Genomic DNA, 20,556 nt, shown 5'->3' on the forward strand with positions numbered 1-20,556 from the left:
CAGATTTTTGTTTGGACATTTATCACAAAGCCCAGCCTATATAGAACACCCATTTGGAGAGAAACCTTGATTCCTCGATTCCTGGGATGCTATCTTTTTTCTGCATTGTTTTTTTTTATAAGATCTTCATTAATATCAGTATTGGGGGAAAAACATTCAGTTGTCTATAAGTCTGTGCCATGAGATGGGCTTGGGTGATTCCTAGCATGTTTTTGTTTTTTAAGTTCAAGATGGATAAATGAAAACGCACTTACTAAACTTGCATGCAGAATTGGTGCTTTGCCCCCCTACCCCTACCCCCACCCCCCTTGTTGTCGACCAGGAAACCGAGGAATGAAGTGAGAGCTCAACTGTGCCTGAGAATTTTCCAGGGAGGGGACAGAAGTTTAGACCTTGAGACCACTTGATGCAGCAGGAATGTTTGTAGAAAAATAAACACACACGGAATGAATCAACATCTACACGCTGGACCGGCAGTTAACCTCCTCCAGCAGGAGGGGGAGTGGGAGGAGCCAGAGCTGGAATCCTCCCTCTCTCTTTAAAAATGATACTTTCTTAAGGGGATCCTGGTGAGGGCTCTGCCCTTAACCAGAATCTTCTGCATTGGCTGGCCCGATAAAATAAATTAGACAATTCAGGGCCTCCGTAGAACTTTGGGTGCTTGTTGAACAAAACAGCAGCGGATTACCAGTGACACTGGGCCCCGGTGAGTTGCTGTGGCTTCAGGGGTGCTCTGGTCAGCAGTTGGTGCTTGCTGGCATGCCTCACAGTGAGTAAGCCATGAGCAAAGCGGAAGCAAGGCTGTCCTTGCTTCGTAGGAAAAGAATATTTCCCATGTGTTTCCGACTCAGCCCAGTCCTAGGGAAGTAGTGTGTGGATTAGCAAAGGCTGGTGTAGGATGCACACTCCTCTCCTCCTACACAGGCTACTCACGGTAGCTGTGGGGCTACCCCTCCCCCCACCCCCCAATTCCTGTTCCAACAGAGTCTAAATGTGATTCATCTCATTTAGTCATTAGTGCCGGGGTCTTAAGTGTGTCGGGTGGATTAAGTTGTGCCATTGGTTGCTTATCATGATCTTACGTTACATAGCCATTCTCCTTTCTCATTTGGCAGATGAGAACTAATCAAAAAGAAAGGTTCATGTTTAGGATTTTCAGTAGCAAGCGATCTGGGTGAAGCACAGTCCTCAGTAAAGGCAGGTGAGGTAGCCCTGAATGCATTGTGGCTCACTCGTTCATCCTAAGGCAGATGATTTAGCTTCCCCTAGCCCCACTTTCCTGATCCTAACACGAAGATAATAAGAAAGCACGCCCAGGGCTATGGCAAGGATTAGAGATAATTCCTCTAAAATACTTTTTTTTCCCTCTTCAGACCGCACCACAGGGTCTCAGGAAATGGTGTCACCATTGTCTCCGCCCACCAAATTCTGTACCAGTCTTATTTGCTGCTGACACTGTTTCTACTTCAGCGGTTGTTAAAACTGTGGTTGCTGTTAACCTGGTTACAGAAAATTTTCCACTTGACACCCCTTTAACCAAGTGTTCTAGAACGGCCCTGTGGCTGGCTACATTGTTTTCCAGTCCCTCCTTCTCAGACACTTACCTTATCTGAGTTCAGGCTTTGGCAGCATTTCTAACTCCAGAGCCTTATTTTCAGACCAGTCTTTCCAACTGCAACGAGGAGGCTTCTCAGCCCGCCTCATCAAAACTCAGGTGATCTCGGTTGCTGAGAGACACACATTTAGCTCTGGAACTCTTCACTTGTGGGGAGGTGACCTATGCCATGTGGCTTAAGAAGGAAAACTACTAGAACCCTCTGTGAGTCCAGGAGTAATTGTTCTGGTCACTTGCTGAGCCAGGCATCACCCCTCACCATAGGTGTGAGAGTGACGCTGTAGGCAGACAACCCACTGGACACAGAAGCAGCCTGTTATCCTTCCCCAGGGTTCTTTCTCCTGTTCCCAAACAGGTGCCTGTTGGACAGTCCTGGGCGCATCCAGATTTTTCCCTAGAACCCACACACCTCTGGGCTTCACCAGTTAATTGCAGCAGATGATTTACAACCAGAATCTAGCACCTAGAAAAAGGGATTGTGTGTCTTTAAACAGCTCTGCACCAGTGTGTGTAAATGTGCTTACTAATCCAGTGACTAATTCAGTAGATTATAAGGCAGCAATGAGCCTGCTGCCAAGGCAGGGCTCTATCCCAACTGGAGGGTGTGTAGGGCTCAGAGAATTATTTCTTAAAGCCCGGTCTCTCTGTCCTCTCTCCTCTGAATTTCATCTTGAATGTTCCCTGAGCCAGAGTCCTTCCTTACCCTCTTGATTCCTGTCCATCAGATGTCCATTCCTCTTTCTTCTCCCACCTCTCTGCCCTGCTTTATTCACTTATCAGGACTGGGGGCCCTGTGCCATCCCAGTAAGGGGTAGGGAATCCATCAGTGTTGGGTTGGGACATTGCAGGGGACAGAACTCATTATTCCTCTTGAAAACTTCCCCAAATGATCTTGTCATCAGTGTGTTGTGATCTGCCTGCCTCAGTTCCCAGTCTGTGATGCTGTGTTCGGCTCAAGTCTGTCTTCCTGAGATCCTGTTGTATCTATCCCTCTTCCATAACCTCCTAGGGGTTGGGAGAGAAACAGCCAATGGGCAGGGTCCAGAGTGAAAGGTCCACTTCCTTCTGAGGGTCTTTAAGGGAGGGCCCGGGAAGCCTCTTCTGGGTGTGGCTAGGGGGCTAGGACATTAGAGAGATCTGGGGCCTCTATCTTACTGTTCCCAGAAGTCACGGACACCAGGTGTCTGTTCTGGACGTGGACCTTGCTCAGCTTCTCCCACCGTGTCTCAGGGAGGCACACACAGTTCAGCTGCCATCTGAAGCATTTCCGTGTGTCGGAGGTGGGTGTTGGAGGCCCCAGCCTCTCTCTGTCTTCCCTTCTCAGTAATTGGTTTCATATTTGTCACCTTGGTTCCCCTCCCATCCCAGGACATCTGCAGACTCCTTCCTATTCCCCTCCCCGAAGATTCTGGAATTCAGCCACATTGGTCTCACTGCAAAGTCTTGGCCACTCTGGACTTGGGAGCATGTATTGCTTTTTTGTATGTTTAACAGCATAGGTTCGTCCCACTAGAAGGGGACCCCCCCACCAAATGGAGGGTCTATGGCTGTCAGTCCCCAAAGTATTCCCTTTGCTCTGTGTGTTAGTAGCTGGCTTATCTCTTAAGATGAGTTCATATAATAGAAGTTCAGTGGCTTTTTAATACATTCACAGAGTTGTGTAATCATCACAAGTACCTCCTTTCAAAATGTTATCAATGTCCCCCAAAGAAGCTCTGTGTACACCCACAGCCTATAATTGATGCTCATTGAGGGCATGTTGTCCGGTAAGGACCAAGTTCCTAAGGAGTGTTCAAAGTACACATCTGCCTTGAGTTCTCCATCTTCCGATCTCTAGGGACCTACTTTCTACTCACCTAGGCCCAGCACTTAAGCTCTCTGTTCTACTCTGCAGGCTGGCTTGCTTAAGCTTCTCAATGGAGTAACCCCGGTAATGCTGGGTGGACGTAATGAGCGCTTTCGCCAGCTGCATGCAGACACTCTGCCCAGGGAGCTTGGGCTGTGGTGGCTGCAATTTCCTAATGGCTTCCTGATGAGGCAGAGCCAGTTATTAACATCGGATGAAGGCTGTGCATCCGGGCCTCTCTTTCCCAACTGACCCAGGCAGATGGAGAGAGCGGATTCAGCTGCTGCCCCCTTAGCATTGATCACTTTCTCTCTGCTCTCCAACTATTGGTCTGTCTAGCCCATCGATCTGAAGATTGGGTCTGCCTGGCGACTGGGTTAGCCTCTTGGGTTTGTTGTTAAAGGCGCCCAGAGCTCTCTGCTCTGGGCCTGTGTAGACAAGACTTTGAAGCAGCAGTGTGGTTGTCAGTCTGGGTGCATGGGGCTCTTATAAGAGACCCAGAAGGAAGAAACCTGTGTGGCTAAAAGGTGTCAACTAGGAGAGATATAGGAATCCTTAAAGCTGTAGATTCAGCACTCCAAATGTGTTTGTTTTTAGAACGAGAGGTACTTGAATTGCTCCAAGACTTCAGGCCCCTTGGGCTGAAACAGACAACTTCATCATTAGATAGAGGCGTGCTTCACGGGCTTGCACTCGGACTTTATGGCCTGAATAGTGTGTCTCTGTGATGTTTATTGTATCTTGGTCATTCTGTTCGGGCACCACAGAAATGAAATGGTAGTAGTGTTGGAGAGGCTTCAAATGGCACAGTGACTCTTGCTTCTCCTCTCAGTGGGTGTTAGATACAGATCTGTAGATCAGACATTAACTGAGGTCTTCTCTGCCCCTGGTTTGATAAGAATGGCACCCTCTGTTCTCAGAGCTGGTGTACATTCCAGTGTCCTGCCACCAAATACTTCTTGTTTAATGATCACTGACACACAACAGGAACCTCTCTCTTGTGCGTGAGGGGGACGTCTACACTTTGGTGGTTGTCACTCAGCCCTTGTAAACTACAATGGGAACAGGTGGTAGAGGGGGCCATAGTATATTGTGCCATTTGCGGATGTGTTGGCTTTTATGGTTGGTTGTCTCCTGGGGTTTCTGAAGAGCTTGGGGAGGAATGTTGATCCAGAATGATACTTCAGGGCTTGGTGGCAGTAAAGACATGGAAGGGACCCTCTTCCTCCCAGTTCATGGTAGTGTGCAAATGGTGGTGGTACAGATGGGGAATCCAGGACAGGGGTCCAAGGGTCCTGAATTAGAAAGGGAATGGTGGATCACCTCCTGGGATTTCTTTCCCCATTAGGGAAAGTAAAGTTGGAAGTAGATGACATCTAAAGGCTCTTCTGACTCTTGCAGGCCAGTGACAGAGCTGTGAGACTCCTCCTTCACTGGCAGCTTCCCTTTCATTCATCTTATAATTAAGTCCGGTTGCCAGGCAGGAGAGCCTCCCTCCAAGGAGTTGTTAAGGTTTTATAGCAGATTCTGTAAATTCTTTTCCGCTTCTTGGCTGCAGATGAGGCTTCCCATGGCCAGAGTAAGGGTGTATAGAGGAAGAAGGCAAGGGAGGGATAAATAAAGACTCGGGCAAAATGCACGGAGTGATGGTTTACTATTCTTCAGCCAAAGCTGAAGAGATACAGGGGGCCTCGTTCTAGATTAGGTAGCTCTGCACCAACTGTGGAGAAGGGCAGATGACAGGGTTAGCAGAGAACCTAATGGTGTCGGGAGAGTAATCACACACTCTTCCAAGTTTATCTCTCTGGGTCTTAAGTAACTCCTTAGCAACCCAGGAGACGTTAGCAGGGACCCACTCTTAATTATTACTTAAATACTTGAGGTCCTAGGGTTCGAGATACGTGTTGAGATTTAAAGGACTGAGTAGGGTCTTTCCTTAGTCTGTGACTTGTTGAATGTATAGTCTAAGGCTATAAACTCCAGCTGTTCCAGTTTGAGGCAAGGCCACTGTTTGCTGCTGTGCAGGGACTATTGAAGGCCGATAGGCAGAGAGAGGAGGGTTGTGTCCTGTGGTTGCCAAACAAGCCACGGGGGGGGGGGGGGGGGGGGTTTCACGTCTCTGATGTCAGCGTTGTCCTGGGTATGAACGCTATGGATGTTCGTAGTCTTGCCTTCTCTCCACTCCCATCATGTGGCTCCCATGTGGCTCTCTTGAATTACCCTGGGATGAGTCAGCAGAGCCTTTGGAAAGAAGGGGATATTTTGCCTGTAGGGAAAATGGGCGGAGAGAAATGAAAGAAGCAGGGTTTGAATGAAAGACTGGATCAGATCAGGTGTTCCGCTCCCACTCCAACATCCGTTGTCTGATGTATTTTAAGGTGGTCTTCCACTGGGATTTTGTCTTCACCCTCTGTACTGCGTGACTTCAGCGCTTGCCAGTGTGGCCTGGCACATGATATCTGTTATCTTGGTAGTTCGGATTTATTAGTATGCCTTCTGGTGCTCTGAATTGGGAGCAAGCAAGCATCTTAGCTCATGCGTTTGTAAATGAATGAGGCTGGGGAAGGAACACAGTGTAACCTGGCACTGTTCACTGGGTCTGCGGGGCCCTGCCATGCCCTGCCTGAGCTCTAAAGTGATCAAACACTTAAGTGCTTGCCACCACTTCTTTCTCAACATGGGAGGGAGTATGTCTCTCCCATAGTCTGAGCTATTTAAATGAGAAACAAGACACTTACCTTCTTTCTGCTTATTTAGGTGTTGGTTTTCCAGGAGCAGGGAAGGAAGCCACTAGTGGAGATACAGAGGCAGGGGCAGAAAGCTGACATTTCCCCGCAGGGATCTTTGTACTGAGTCTCAAATGTCGTTTTTTGGGGGAAGAATCTGGGTTGTGCTTAGGCATTGTAGAGCTGAATCCAGCTGATGACGTTGCTGACTTGGTTGCCTGGCTGTCCTCAAAGATAACAGGTGGCACATGTATGAGGTGGACAGTGAGCAAGGTGACAGCCTACAGGGATTCACTGCTAGGTCTCTTTTCCTATGGCTTTCTTCTGGCTCCAGCCTGTAGCGCGTTGTGGTCTATCACAGACTAATCTGACCACTGGCTTCCATCTTTGTAAGCCTGTGGGAAAAATGAGAATATAAGTAAGGAAAGCAATGATTATCACAGGATGAAGCTGTGTTAGGAGAAAAGATGAAATTCCAAAGGGAAGACAAGGCAATAAAAGGGAAGGACAGTCGTCCTTTGTGCCCATGCATTTCAGCTCGTGGCTTCTCTTTCCTCCTTGACAACGGTGCTGGATTGAACCCAGATAGATGCATGCTGGACAAGGGTTTGCGACTTGAGATACACCCCCAGCTAGGAGTGAGCTAGGGAACGGAACCATAGAAGAGCTCTGGGGTCGTGTCACTAATCACGTGTAATGAACAGACCTGATAAGACTGTTATCTTAGGAGCCATAGCATTGATTTCTGTTGTTTGGTTGATGCATCCTTGGCATTAATTACCTCTCAGCTCTACCCATCTCAGAGGGGACTGTGGAGGGCAAGCAAGTTCCACACTTGGCTAAAGAGACTTATTAGACTGAGAAGGAACAGCTCATTCCTCAGCAGGCAGCCTTTGGGGTGACCTCATCTTCCTCCCAGCTCTGGTCCAGTTGGAGCTATGCATACGGGGCAGACTTCCAGTTCCTCCTGTCTGGGACTCACAGGGGCAGCTATAAATAGACCAAGACTTTGTCTGTAACCATTGTTCTCCGGCTGCCCATTGTTTCTGGTACTGAAGCCTACCCCCACCCCTCACTGCGCCTGCCCCCAACTCGCTCTCACTGTTCAGAAATCTGAATTTTAGCCTGCCTATTTCCATTTGCATTTGTCTGGTGCTTGGGGAGACCAGAGGAGAGAATCATCCTACAGTGGAGATCAGCCGAATTCTAAGCTGATGCCAGCAATGCTTTTGTCTGAGTCTCTCCTTGATATATTTGTGGTCCAGACAAAGATATGTGGATGTGTTGATAGTAGAAGCAGGAGGATTTGTAAGGAGTTGAACAACTGTCCCCACAGGGGCATGATTAATGTACCTGTGTCAGAGTAATGCATGATCTGCGGTGTTACGTTATGGGGCTAAGTACTTGGCCATTGCCTCTTCAGTGTTTTTTTTTTTTTTTTTTTTTTTTTTTTTTTTTAACAATAAGGGGCTTAGAATAGAGAAAGATGCAGAAAATGTTCTAGTAAGTTGCAGATGGTGCGAAGGTTAAGATGGATAGCCAATAGGATGGATTAAAAAAATAGGTTTTTACATGGGGAATTATGGTTCAGAACAGTACATTTGTTATAGATAAATCAGTAAAGGCCAGGCTGGAGGTGTGGGACCGGCTCCGTATGAGTTTGTCTTGAGAAGGGCTGGCAGGAGATTTCACCTTTTGCTGAGTAGTTGCCACATTCTTGCTTTTAAGCAGCTATCTTATCGGTCTCAGTTTACCCCATTCCTTGGACGTTCTCTGTGAAGGGTCCTGATGCTCCCCTAAGGGGCACAGACATGGAAAGCTGCTTCTAGGTGGAACAAGTGGCCTCTGTGAGTGATGGCATTAAGCGGGGAGTTTTAGGAACTGGACAGAGGGGTTATCAATCAGGGAGGAAAAAAACTGAAAAACGCCTAGGTGAAGGATCTGTACTGCAGGGCTTTGACCGACAGAGCCAGGTCTGAAGGACACAACTCCCTAAGCAGCCATCTTTTGACAGAATGCAATAGATAGTTCTTCCCATAGGCGTCATGGCTTACGAATGAATCAAAAAGCTCACAAAGTAGGGCACAGCTGGGCGTCTTAAGCCAGTTTAGAGAAAAAATGACGACATTCGCCTGGGTTCTTCCTCTCCTTGGCTCATCACCCCTTTGTCAGTCTGAGACGCTCAGGACCCAGTACGTGGATGGTGTGTCGCACGTGGCGCCATGTTGCGTGCCTCCCTGTCCTCTACTGGGAAAGTGGGCTTACTCATTTGGTGTCAACGATTTTTTTTCTGGTTTGGATACAGGCGGTTGTGCTCTGTGCATGTGTGTGAATATGCATCTTCCTTCCTGCCCAGATTTATTTATTAAAAGAAAAACACATCTGCATAAAAGAAAGCCTCAGAATACAGGAAGAATGTCTGCTTTGTTTTTCTTTCTGTAGCACCAAGACACGCAGGGTTTCAGCTTCCTCTGAGGGATTTTGAAGACTGGCTTTCATCTCAAAGAAGACCCCCTCCCCCCAACACAGACACACTGGAAAATTGTGCTTTTTGAGGGGAGGGGGGTTAAATGTATTTATAATAGTTTTAAATAAATAAGAAAACGGGGAGAGAATTTCCTTTTAAAGTTCATGGGAAAGATTCCTTTCTGAATTGGGAGTAAGTCGCTGCATCTCCTCAGCCCCTTCCACTAGGCCTCCTGCCTCTGTTCTGGCCCTGTCCTCCTGGTGTCTTCTCTCCTCTCCTGCTGTCTCTTCCCAGACAGGTCCCAACTCGGCTCTCAGACCATCTTCCTCAGCTAGCTTTGAGCCACCGAACTCTCACTGGAAGAGGCCTGGCTCTGTGTTTGTTTCCTGCGTGGGAGGGAGAGGCAGGCCTTGAGAAAACAGTTCAAAAGTGCAGAAAAACTTTACCTCTTCCAGCCTAAATAAACCGGCTTTGCTCCATTTGTTTGCCCAGATTTTTCCTTTGCCCATGGAGAAAATGTTTCATCTTTTACCTCTCCTGGGTTTACTTTCCTGGGGGGGGGGGGGGGGGGAGAATCCTCAGCACCTCCTTCTTCATGCTTGTTGTGGGCTCTGAGCCAATAGTGGGAACAGGCCACTTTGGGGAGGGCCGTGCGGTGACACAGGAGCCCCTGGAATCCCACATGCTGCAGCTGCCATGTGCTATCTCTGAGACTGAGCTCTACCTTTCTCCAGAAAGAACTCTTCTACAATTGAAAAGAAAAATCCTACACTCTTGTGGCCAGCCTGCCTTTTCTGCCTCTCATGCTTACAATTTTACAGACAGACCCAGAGAGGGAATATCCACCCTTTGTGTCTAAATATCTGGACTTGGGTGTTTGGTTACCTCACTTTCCTGTCAGCAAGGTGGTGAAATAGCCCAGGTAGCCTTTGTGGGGCTCTGTCTCCTCACCTGAAGAGGGGAGGAAATAATACTAAAACATTTGAGAAAATACTTTATAAAACGTAAAACTCTGCTTAACAAGCAGTGGTGGTAATTATAGGTGGGAAGCCAGTGAAATTAATATAAGCTGATTATTTTAATAACCCTCCTGGGCTGTAAAGGTACATCAGGAAGCCATAAGCAATAAACCGGAAGACATATCTTTTGCTGGGATAACAAGATGTAGAGGGTCAGACAGTTTCCATCATTAGGGTTGGGATTATTCTATCACGCTGTTACTAAGAGCCTTACCACCACATCATGAATGTTTGTTTTAGTTGCAGGTTAGATCAGTAATGCCAGGGGTATACGGGCGGGACTGGGCCTTGGTAGTAGAACCTGGCTTGTGCAATGCCTAGGTTCCAGTCCTAGCCCTGCACAGTCAGAAAGCATGTGGCAGAGAAAGAGCCAGCAGTGTATAATATGGCTATGCACACATCTGGGTTTTTCTATTTACAGCTTCTATGGAGACCAGTGCCCGCTACTGTGTGAGTCAGGACAAAGGGGCCACACTGACCTAGGATGTCTTGGACACATGCAGGCAGTGTTGTGTGTTAAGAGCTAAAGATAGTCATGTTGGTTGGAAATGCTCTGAAGTATGTAAAACACCCTGTAAATTAGCTGAAAGTGGTCCTTTAAGACTTCTATGTTTTATCCAGGTGGTCATTGTGCAGAACTCTGCCACAGGGTGGTAGGGCTAGAACCCAAAATATGTATATACCTTCTGCCATTAAACCATACCCTTTGCCTTTCCAAACATTCCTTCAAACTGTGGGAGAATCTCTGCATTAAAGGCCCATAAATGGCTAGTAGAGTTTATTTTGGGTTTAAGAAAGTCTTACTATATAGGAATGAGTTTTGAATGCAAAACTCCACTTTTTCTTTGTGCAGTATTGATTCTAAGGTGGCACTCATGGAAAGCCTTTAAAAACTAAAAGATCTACAGGGTATGGTGTAGCTGGGAAGTGTTGTCATGGCAAACATATTTTAGATGACAGCTACCAAGATGATTTTTCTCTAGCAGGTTGGATTACAAGACACAGAATAAGTAAGAAATTGCTCTGTTCCTTCAGTGGGGTATCGAGAGACAGATTCAGGTGAAAGCAATTTTCCCGAGCTTTCCCTCTGGGGTGTGCTCTGCAATGAAGATTATGGAACAGGCATTTGAAAACACCAGGGTCTAGTGGGACATCCTAGATGCTCAGTAGGGTGTGGTGACTTAATCGGATTGGAGCCACAAGAAACAATACATGGGGTTTCATTGACAATGCTTACCAGGACATCAAGGGTCAGGAAGCAGACAACCTCCCAAATGCACCTGAGTTGCACAAATGAGAAAAACAAAGGGATCTCTGTCTTGAGACCATCTCTTGGAGCTTCACTTGCTGGGTCTACTGAAGAAGATACACATTTCAATGTGTACGAATGAAGCAAGGCATCTTCACTCACACGCTTCCTCCCTTGGTGTTTTGGGTGGGAGACTTGAACTGTCCAAGGGAACAGAGTAAGAGCACTGAGCTGCAGTTGTGCTTTCTGGCTTCCAGCCTGGAACGGAAGAGCCTTTCTGGGTTTCCCTGAACACCTGGAATTGATTTGGGTCCTGCTGCGCCTTCCTATACATATGCTGAGGTGGAGGATGGTGGAGGGGCTCGGAAAGAAATAAATCCAGTGATTAAAAATAGCTTTTGCATGTCAGGTGCCTGAACACATTTGGGAACTTGCCTGCAGTCCCTTTTGTCTGGCAGGTCTGAACTCTGGCGCTGCCGAATTACAACTGCTTTCATTTGTTTTGCCTGCTTCCCTACCTTGTAATGGTCAAGGGCTCATTGGAACCATGTGTGAGCCTGGTGACTCACCAAATCCTCAGGACCTCAGTGGTAATAATGTGTTAAAACTTTCGGGGAGATGGAGCAGAGGATGGGCAAAAGGAAGGAGGGGAAAGTCTGAGGTCACTTCCTACAGATGTTCTAAGTGCCTGGCAGACCCCGCACACTGCTTTCTCATGCACAGAGCAGCTTGGAACACTCTGTCTTTTTTAAGACCCTCTCTTTTGTCCTCGGGTAGCTTCCCTCTGAGAAGAGGCAATCTACCTTTGAGCTGGCACGGTTGTGTGTGTTCCCTGGTGGCTGTGTGCATTGGCACAGAGAGATGTTGTAATCCGAGACTGGTTTACATTTTTTGGGCAGCCAGGTCACTGGAGGGTGAATTGGGGATTTTCTGTACTGCTTCTCTCTACCTTCTTTGGATTGGATTTTACTGGCTGCTGCCTGCTGGAGGTCTGAATAGAGAAGGCTACCCACTAGGCTGCCTGTTTTTCCGACTTGGTTAGAGGCCATTCCATGTCTCACGCTGTTCCATTGTTTGAAACAATGTTGCACTGCGTGATTGGAATGGGTGGACCTCGCATGGCCCCAGGTGGATGCCTGTGTATTGCTTTGTCACATCACTTGTTATTGCTTTGTCACATCACTTTGTTAATGTGACCTGAGCCAGGGCTGCAGAAGAACTCTCACCTCCAGTCTATGTCTGCGTTTAACCTGCCCCTGGGATGGAAGTTTTGTCTGCCAGGTTCTAGAGCCCCTTAGTGGGCTTAAGAGCTAAATAGAAGGTATTATTTCCCTTACCTCTGTTCTGCCCTTCTGTCCAGAAGGGAAGTTACTCACTGTTTCTGAGATTCCCATTCTTTTTGCATGGTTGTCGTGTTTTTGGTTGGGTATGCTTTTAGAAGCTGTTTTCAGCTCCTCTAGCTGCAACCAGTTTTCTCCTTGTGTTGTTCTCCCTCACTGGGGTTTGTTCTAGGAAATTTGACCATGGCCCTTGCTTTGAAACTGTCCTTTTGGTGTTTGTCAGAATGGCAGCCGTTCCTTGTGTGCTCTTAGTTACAGGTGAAAGTTCACGAGGCCAAGGGCCATTAGGAAGCAGAGGGATGACTTCAGTCTTCCTCACGTAGGGCACGGAAGTCTCAGGTTAGCTTTCTCTCCTCTTAATCTAAAGTCATTTCTCTCTGCTCCTCCTGGGCCAATTTCAAGATCACAGTGCTGTTGCCTTGACAGAGTTTTGTTGTTCAAGTTGGCCAATAAATGAAAATGTAGACCCTGATGGAAATGCCAGGCAAGATCATTTTAAACCCCATTTTCTTTGGCATCAGGGTATCTGTCTCTTAAGCTTTCGTACTATAATATACATTTATCTAAACTCCTCAAGACAACTATTAGTAGGTGAAATAGCATGTTGCTTGGATTACTTTCTCTCTCTCTCTCTCTCTCAGTGTGTGTGTGTGTGTGTGTGTGTGTGTGATATACAGAGAGGAAGGAGAGAGAGGGAGACAGATAAGAGTTCATTACACAGTTATGTGTGAAAATTATCAGATGAGAACTGTAAAACCTAGCGAGAGAGTGGCTGCCTCTTAACAGAGTTTTTTTTACAGATGAATCGGGTAGGTGACTTATCTAGCTTGAGTTGCCTAATGAAGAATGTGATAGCAGAGCCCATAGGTGAAGATAGAGAAGGCAGCCCAGCCACATGCACGTCTCCCATTCCCTTCTTTCCTTGTCTTTAGAAGCCGATCTCTGCCGTTGGGCATTTCTTTTCATCTCTCTGTAAGCCAGAAGGGCTCGTCTTGGTTTCTGTTTACGCTGAGAAAACTCAGCAAATCTTTGTGTACCTAATTAGTCTTATTATATCTACAGTGACCCATTAGGGTGACTCAGGAGTGAGCACAGACAGGGGAGGAGCCAGGTTGTTGTTTGACCTCTGTGCTGGGTTGGTGTGGAAGGAAGGAAGCCTTACCTTACTCCCAGGAAAGGAAAAGAGATGTAGTAGGTGATGAACCATTTCCTATCTTATCTCTGGGGGTTATGGAAATGAAATGCACAGTCTTGGAATAATTTCAAGTGCTTAAATATCTCAGTTTTATATAATTTTCAAACAAGAACATGAAAAAAAACCTTGTCTTTTTTCAGCTCTGAAATTTTTACTTATATTAATTATATTTATACAGCCTGTTCCTATTGGTAGTAGAACTGAGCAGGAAGACTCTTGAATTTCAGAAGCGGAAGGCTATCTTCTGACCCTAGCTACTCCATCTTACTCTCGGACTATATGCTAAACCTCTGGAGTCTTGCTTTCTCTGTATATAAAATGGGAACTCTGAAGCACCTTTCCAATCTCCCAGAGATATGGTGGGAAGGTATATGAACCACGTCTTGGTGAACTGTAAGTTAGCGCCCCCTCCCCCACACACATTATGGCTCTCTTTATGGCAGTACTCAACACAGAACTGGTGGTATCGTCAAGTACAGACTTTGTCCCAGAGTAGCATCCACACAATACGGGGTACTCATCCGGGATTTCTTGTCTTTGACTTTGTCCCCCACTGTCATACAGTGGGTCCCAGATGCTGTGGTCTTTTTGACATCATTTGTTGAGAACAACAAGAGAAAGAACTCATAAGCCTTGAGTTCTCAACATCCTCCTGAGCAAAAAGCTGCTGCAGTCAAGTTCTTTGTAAGGTTGATATGAGCAATTCTGTTTCAGAGAACTCCAGAGAATGGTAGAAAAGACACATGGACACCTTTGAAGTATTCTTGGAACCCTAACAGCCCTTAACTTTGACTGACACACAAAGAGAATAGAAACACTTGTTTTACATTTCTCTTGAAATGGGTTGGAGCTGTTGGGGGTTGGGTCACACTCAAACACAGGCAGGTGTTTTTCTGCATTCAGAATACGCTGGCTCAGTAAGTCTGTGAATTCCAGGAGAGCTGGTCTGCCGGCTTCCACACTGTGCCTTTTGGAATGGTTTTTGTTGTTTGTTTCGTTTTTGTTTCTTGTTTTTGTTTTTTTTCCCCTCATTGGCTTTTGTACCATTGTCTTCTTAGATATCTAGGTTAAGTCCTATACATGTTATTGCAGATCTAGGGCCCTGAAGAAAAAATGAGTAGACAGAAGTTTAGTATATGACTCAAATTTCCATGAGCTATGTTGAGGGTCTGCAGATTGGCATACTCTATCTTAAGTTAGATTCTGTGTATTTTGAGACACCTTGTTATTTTAATTCAAGATATTGTAATTGTTACCACAGAGGTAATCTCAGTAGGTTTCTAAGAAATACTAGTTAGTTGATGTTCCTAGAGCTACTGATTAATGTCCAGTTGCTGCTCTTAAGGTTAGAAGCTATCTATAATAATGCAAAGTATTGTAGTAACAAGGTAAATAAATAGTAACAAAGTAACTAGGTAAATTTAGGAACAACATGATGTCTGCTTGCCTAGACCATGTCAGGTTCTCCACCTGCTTACTGATATCATCGCCATAACTGTCACCATCACTGTCACCATCACTGTCATCATTGATATGAGTAATTACCAGAACTCACGCAATCACAGATAATGTTGAGGGGCCTTTTTGCATTGGACTTTTAAGTAATATCTACTTTTGAGCATGACCCTTCATCATTTTTACATGAAGTGTCCATTCCACTGAAAAGACAACTCCAGCCATCTGTTTTCATATGTAAAGAAAAGAAAGGCATGGCATTTTAAAAAGTTTAAATCTTTAGCTTTACCAATTCAGAAAAGTCCTGACTTCTTTTTTGCACCCTTAGGCTCCAAGGACAATGACAGTGTCCTCTGCTAGAGCTCACAGCCTAACCCAAGTGTCTCAAGTGTGGGAATAATTTTTCTTCAAGCTCCCAGGAGACCCAGCACACAGTGCTCGTAGGAATATGGACATAGCCAGGTGGCTAAAAGTCCACTGGGCATTTAGAAGTGGTATAGAAGTGGACAAGTCAACATAGTTCCAGATGCTTCCATGAGAGAAAGCACGAGAGAAATAGAAATTCTTGCTGAGAGGAAGTAGAAACCTGCATGGAAAAGTATATCTGCTTAGCACTGCTGGCCAGACAAGACGCTAGAGAGCTCTAGAGTTGAAGGAGTCAGCCTCAGGGAGTTCTTCTTCCCAGGCTCTTATCTCACAAGGTCTCACTTTGCCCAGCTTGCACTTGTAGAAGAAGGTGAGGTGGGGTCACCCGGCCAGTTCCATCCCAGGCTCAGTTTATAGCAGCCCTACCGACCCTCCATTAGGTTTGGCCTACATTTCCCACACATGGTCCCAGCCAATTTCCACTATCAGGAATGTTCTTTTCATGGAGTTTTTAATCTAATGGAGAGGGACAAAGGCACAGAGGAAAAACCCCTGCAGTTCAAGCCTGAATTTATATTGGATGGGAGAGAAGGGAACAGAGTTGATTCAATGGAGAAATACTGAATTCATAAAATATGTGTTGACTGGCTGTGTGTGAGCACATTATCCGGGGATGTTGGAGTTTGTTCTCCCTGCTCCTAAGACGTGCTCCCTGCTTATCCAAAGGGCTTCCTTCTTCCTGACATATGCTCCGAAGGAGAGATGCTCTAGATCACAAATCCACTCTTAGATTGGTGAACTACAGGCAAGTGGAGAACATGGATGTGTTTCTGCGTGACCCATGTGATGATTACGCCATTGTTTGAAAAGATGGCTGTTATGTAATCAACAACCATCCCTTTCCCAAGCTTACTTTTTATTTTATTTTATCATTATTATTTTTTACTCCAAAATCTGGGACTTTTCCATCATTTCGTCAGCCTTCCTGGAGGGCATGCTGATGATTCTTCCATTGCAACTTGTTTGGAATGTCCTAGGGCAAACACCCTCGGGGACTTGAGATTTCTTGTCATTGGCAGGGACAGGGAGAACAACCACAGCGAGCCATCTTCTTAGGTCGCTCCAGACACCGGCTGCTCCCTGGCTGCGTGGTTAGAAGTTGTCCTTAATCAGGCACGGTTGCTTCTGTTCATTTTGACATTCAAAGGCAATATATTGGCTCCTTTTCTTTGAGGTCACTAGTTTAAATTATTTCCCTTATTTTTGTTCAGGGATTTTTCCTTTCTTTTTTTCTTCCTTCCTTCCTTCCTTCCTTCCTTCCTTCCTTCCTTCCTTCCTTCCTTCCTTCCTTCCTTCCTTCCTTCCTTCCTTCCTTCCAAATAGCCAAGCTAGCTGAGGAACTTATGTAGTATTCTCTTCTGGAACTTAGTCATCTTACACCAATTTCTGCATGTGGAACATTGACAGTTTAGGCTTCTAGAAATTTAGGGCAGTGGAGGTAGTCACTTCAAAAAGTCACAGAAAAGCTAGGTGGAATTAGCTTTGGGGAGAGATTGACCCCATATGAGTTCAGAAGATGCACCCATATTGGGAACCAGGCCTGCACGTGTAGAAGTGTATAACTGTGTGGGGTCTGGCTGGTCTTCAGGATTTGATACCTCACCGTCCTTTCCCACCCACGTAAATCATAAATTGCAACTTCCTGTGCGCACTTCAGGCTGGCCTGCCTATCTTATCAGCATTGCCACTGTCATCAAAGCCACTGCCGTCTCTCAGACGAACAAATGACACCACTTTCTTAAAAGTGCCCCGACAGCTACCCATATCCACCCATATCCACTCTTTCCAAACTAGCCAAGGCAGTCTCCTGGAGAACAATGCAGTGAGGCCATTCCTCTGGCTAAACTAGAGCGGCTTTCTCTTTTCCTCGGGAGAAGGTGACCGACCTATTTAGTGTTCCCACTTACTTTTCAACCGCAGGTCAAACAGCAACCCTCCTGGTCACTTGGATTCAGCAGCTGTTCATCTTATTTTTTTTCTTTTACATGTCACAAAGTTTTATTGTTTCCCTTTTTTGTAATCTTAGAAATTCAGTTTATTCTATGAAAACCTCGTGTGTGTGTGTGTGTGTGTGTGTGTGTGTGTTGTGTGTGTGTGTGTGTGTGTTCGTGTGTGCATATTCTGATTATTCCTCCTCTTATCTTCTTGCTGTTCCTGTCAATTCCCCCCTCGTTTTCTTTCCTAGACATGGCTTTTGTTTTTGACTTGGTGACTCAGTTAGTTTAATCAGGGCCATCTGTGTGACTTTTGACTTAGTAATATCCATGGGAGCTTGGTGGGGTCACCACTGAGTACTCAGCTAACACAACGGCACCCCATCTCCCTGAATCTGTCGGCAAATAGTTCACGGTGAAGGGCATGGCTCCCTAAGCCTCTCTCATCCACACTGGGCTGCTGGGAAGCTTATTCTTCTGAAGAGCTGTGTCTTTGAGACCACATTGTCTGCGCCTTTTCTAACACTTCTCTGTGCAGTCTCCCGTTATTTCTGCTTCCTCCTACTGTGTTTGCTGCACCTTAGAGAGGCTGAGCACTTATTAGTCATGTGTTCTTAGCACCTGGTGTGGCTACGAGCGAGCCCCCTTTACCACCGTCACTGCAGGAGAAGCTTCTATGATTAAGGATGGGATTAGCATTTGTTGATGAATATAAACATAAATATTTAAAAGGCAGTTTGATGCTATGCCAGGTTTAGCTAAACACTAGTGTTCAGTTACCCCTGAGTTTTTGACAGGGCTTCATGTACCAGGCATGGCTTCTGTCCTGTGGAGTAGGTCTCAGAAGCAGAGCACAGTTGGCTACCTCACAACAGTAGTGCCAGAATTGCACAAGTAGGCACGTCTTGTCTGCTGGTTGAATTTCTGTAGTTCGTAGGGTTCCCAGCTGTTTAAGACCACTGCTGTCTTTTCTCCAGGAGTTTGCTCAGTGCTCTTTAAGCCTGTGTAGACTAGCTGGAGGGGAGCTTTCAGCTCACTTTCAGCTGGGTCTTTCTCATTCAGTGAAGATGGTAACACTGACTCTACTACTATTTAGTCTAGTTCCCAGTCATAATAGAGCATAAGAAGGAAGCAAATGGCATACAAATAGGAAAAGGAGTCGAAGGACCTCTGATTACAGGCAACATGACAGTGTAGGCAAACAGAAAAATCCCAACCAGCTAGTTTCCAGGAGAGTGGTAGGATACAAAATTAACTTACACACAAAAAATAATGTCAGCGGTCTGTTTATGTACCAGTGACAAAGGCACTAAGGAGGATCAGGGGGATAATTCCATTCACAATAGCCTAAAAACAACAAAATAAAAATAAAGATAAAACAAACAAAACTCTTGGTGTAAACATAACAAAGGACTTGAAAAACCTCTCCATTCATCTCCATACCTCCTATCTCATGACCTTCATTTACTCTCTGCCAAAAATTGTGTTGCTTAAGTTCAGGACTCACCACTAAATTTTTTGTTGAAAAGCACATGCACTCTGATCCACTAGGCATCCAGGAAAGATGAACATTTGTATCTGATCATTTTCAGGTGAAGCTGACATGTGTACTTGGGGCACCACTCTGAGAACAGCTAGGATAGAGTGCAGTTTTCTTCCTTAATTTCTGAGTGCCCATGGAATCTCACTATCCTCTGACAGAGGCAAGGTTTTCCTGTGCATGGAACAGTTTCTACTCTTGGCTAGCATGCATCATCTCTTTTGAAGCGCCATCGGCATTGTGTTTGAACATTTGTGTCTGTAGATTTTTAATGTCTGAATCCACTGCAAGGCTCAGAATCCACTGTCTTGGCCAGCGATATTTCTGTTCTGTTCCCATCCCTTGACATTACAGGCACTAAGTCATTCTTGGTTGCATGAATAATACTGTTCGTTCTTTTTATAGGTAACTGAGAATATGTCCTATCCCAAGTGGTTTCAATGAATAAGATGGATAAATGGGGGGAGGGGTATGGGTTTTGGAAATCAGAAGGAAGAATAAGCATTTTTGTTCACCAGCATTCAGAGTGTTGTAAGCAAGACACGGGCTTGTTTTTTGTTTTTTTTTTGTTTGTGTGTGTGTGTGTGTGTGTGTGTGTGTGTTTTTCAAAGGGTTCTAGTGTATTGTGGAAAACCCCTTCAGTTTTACCTGCTTTGATGAAGTCGTGAGCACAGCTCTTTCTCAGTTTGCATTCTCTGGCTCATTCACACTCTTTCATTCTTTGTGAGTGGTTAATTACCTCTGTGGGTTTTGTTTTTCATACGCTGCTTTGTTTTCTCTTACAGATATGGAATGTGCAGATGTCCCACTGTTAACTCCGAGCAGCAAAGAAATGATGTCCCAGGCATTGAAAGCCACTTTCAGTGGTTTCACAAAAGAACAGCAGCGACTGGGAATCCCCAAAGGTATACTCTTCATAGTAGGAAAAAGAACCACTAAGATGGACTGCTAAGGCTAGCTCATCTGCTCTCCTGTAGCTGGGCTGGCTAAGATCAGTCACAGTGGGGTCAGCTGGGACGGGCAGTTGCAGGAATCCGTGAGCCACAGGGACAGATGCCCCACGATTTTTCAGCTTGTCATTGCCAGTGTTCTTAGGACAGTGTTTCCTGACCTGTCTATACACCAGCATCTCTGGATCTTTGAAAGCTTCTTGGGGTAAGCCCCAGACTAGACCAATTGAAATTATCTTAACAGCTGCTGAGGTCTTTACTTTGTAAACCCCTCAAATAATTCCAACTAGAAAACTTTATATATGCGACTATGGATGAAACCAGGGAGCTGTGTTACTTTATATTTAAACTCAGTTCTCTTCCATACTTTAGCAAAGTATCTTTGTGCTTTGGGTGTTCATGTCTAAAAGGGTTTACAGAGGATGGGAAGAGTCTGGAGTTATCATAAAGAAGTGAACGATGAATTGTCAGCCTTCCCTAGAAACTTTTCCTGGGCAGTCATCAGTAGGAAAACTGTGTCTTGTTTTTATTTTGCTTTTTGTTTTGTGTTGATGTTGTTGTTAACAAAGTTGAAGGAAGGCAGTCTATAAATAACACCTTGTCTAACTGTAAATAAGAGACTTCCAGCTTGGCCAGACGGAAGAAGTGTTTGTTAGATTCTTAGAATACATTTGTGCAGCCTTTTTTCCTTCTGTTTACAATTCTACTCTAACCTGAATGGACCCAAAGTCTAACCATCCTTTGTGGACCAGAAGGCAGAGCAAACTGACTTCTGAGCCCTGGGTGTTCCAGGA

The 20,556-nt window shown here is 45.6% G+C and overlaps 1 protein-coding gene across 1 annotated transcript in view; it reads left to right on the plus strand.

The window, feature by feature from the left end:
- Positions 1-20,556, plus strand: part of ETS1 (ETS proto-oncogene 1, transcription factor) — a 61,878-nt gene that overhangs the window by 13,051 nt on the left and 28,271 nt on the right. Inside the window, exon 2 of the mRNA XM_080930323.1 lies at positions 19,598-19,717. Within this exon, the coding sequence (XP_080786449.1) occupies positions 19,598-19,717 (120 nt within the window). The remainder of the gene's footprint in view (positions 1-19,597; positions 19,718-20,556) is intronic.

This window comes from Micromys minutus (assembly GCF_963924665.1).
Source record: "Micromys minutus genome assembly, chromosome: 16".
Taxonomy (NCBI): domain Eukaryota; kingdom Metazoa; phylum Chordata; class Mammalia; order Rodentia; family Muridae; genus Micromys; species Micromys minutus.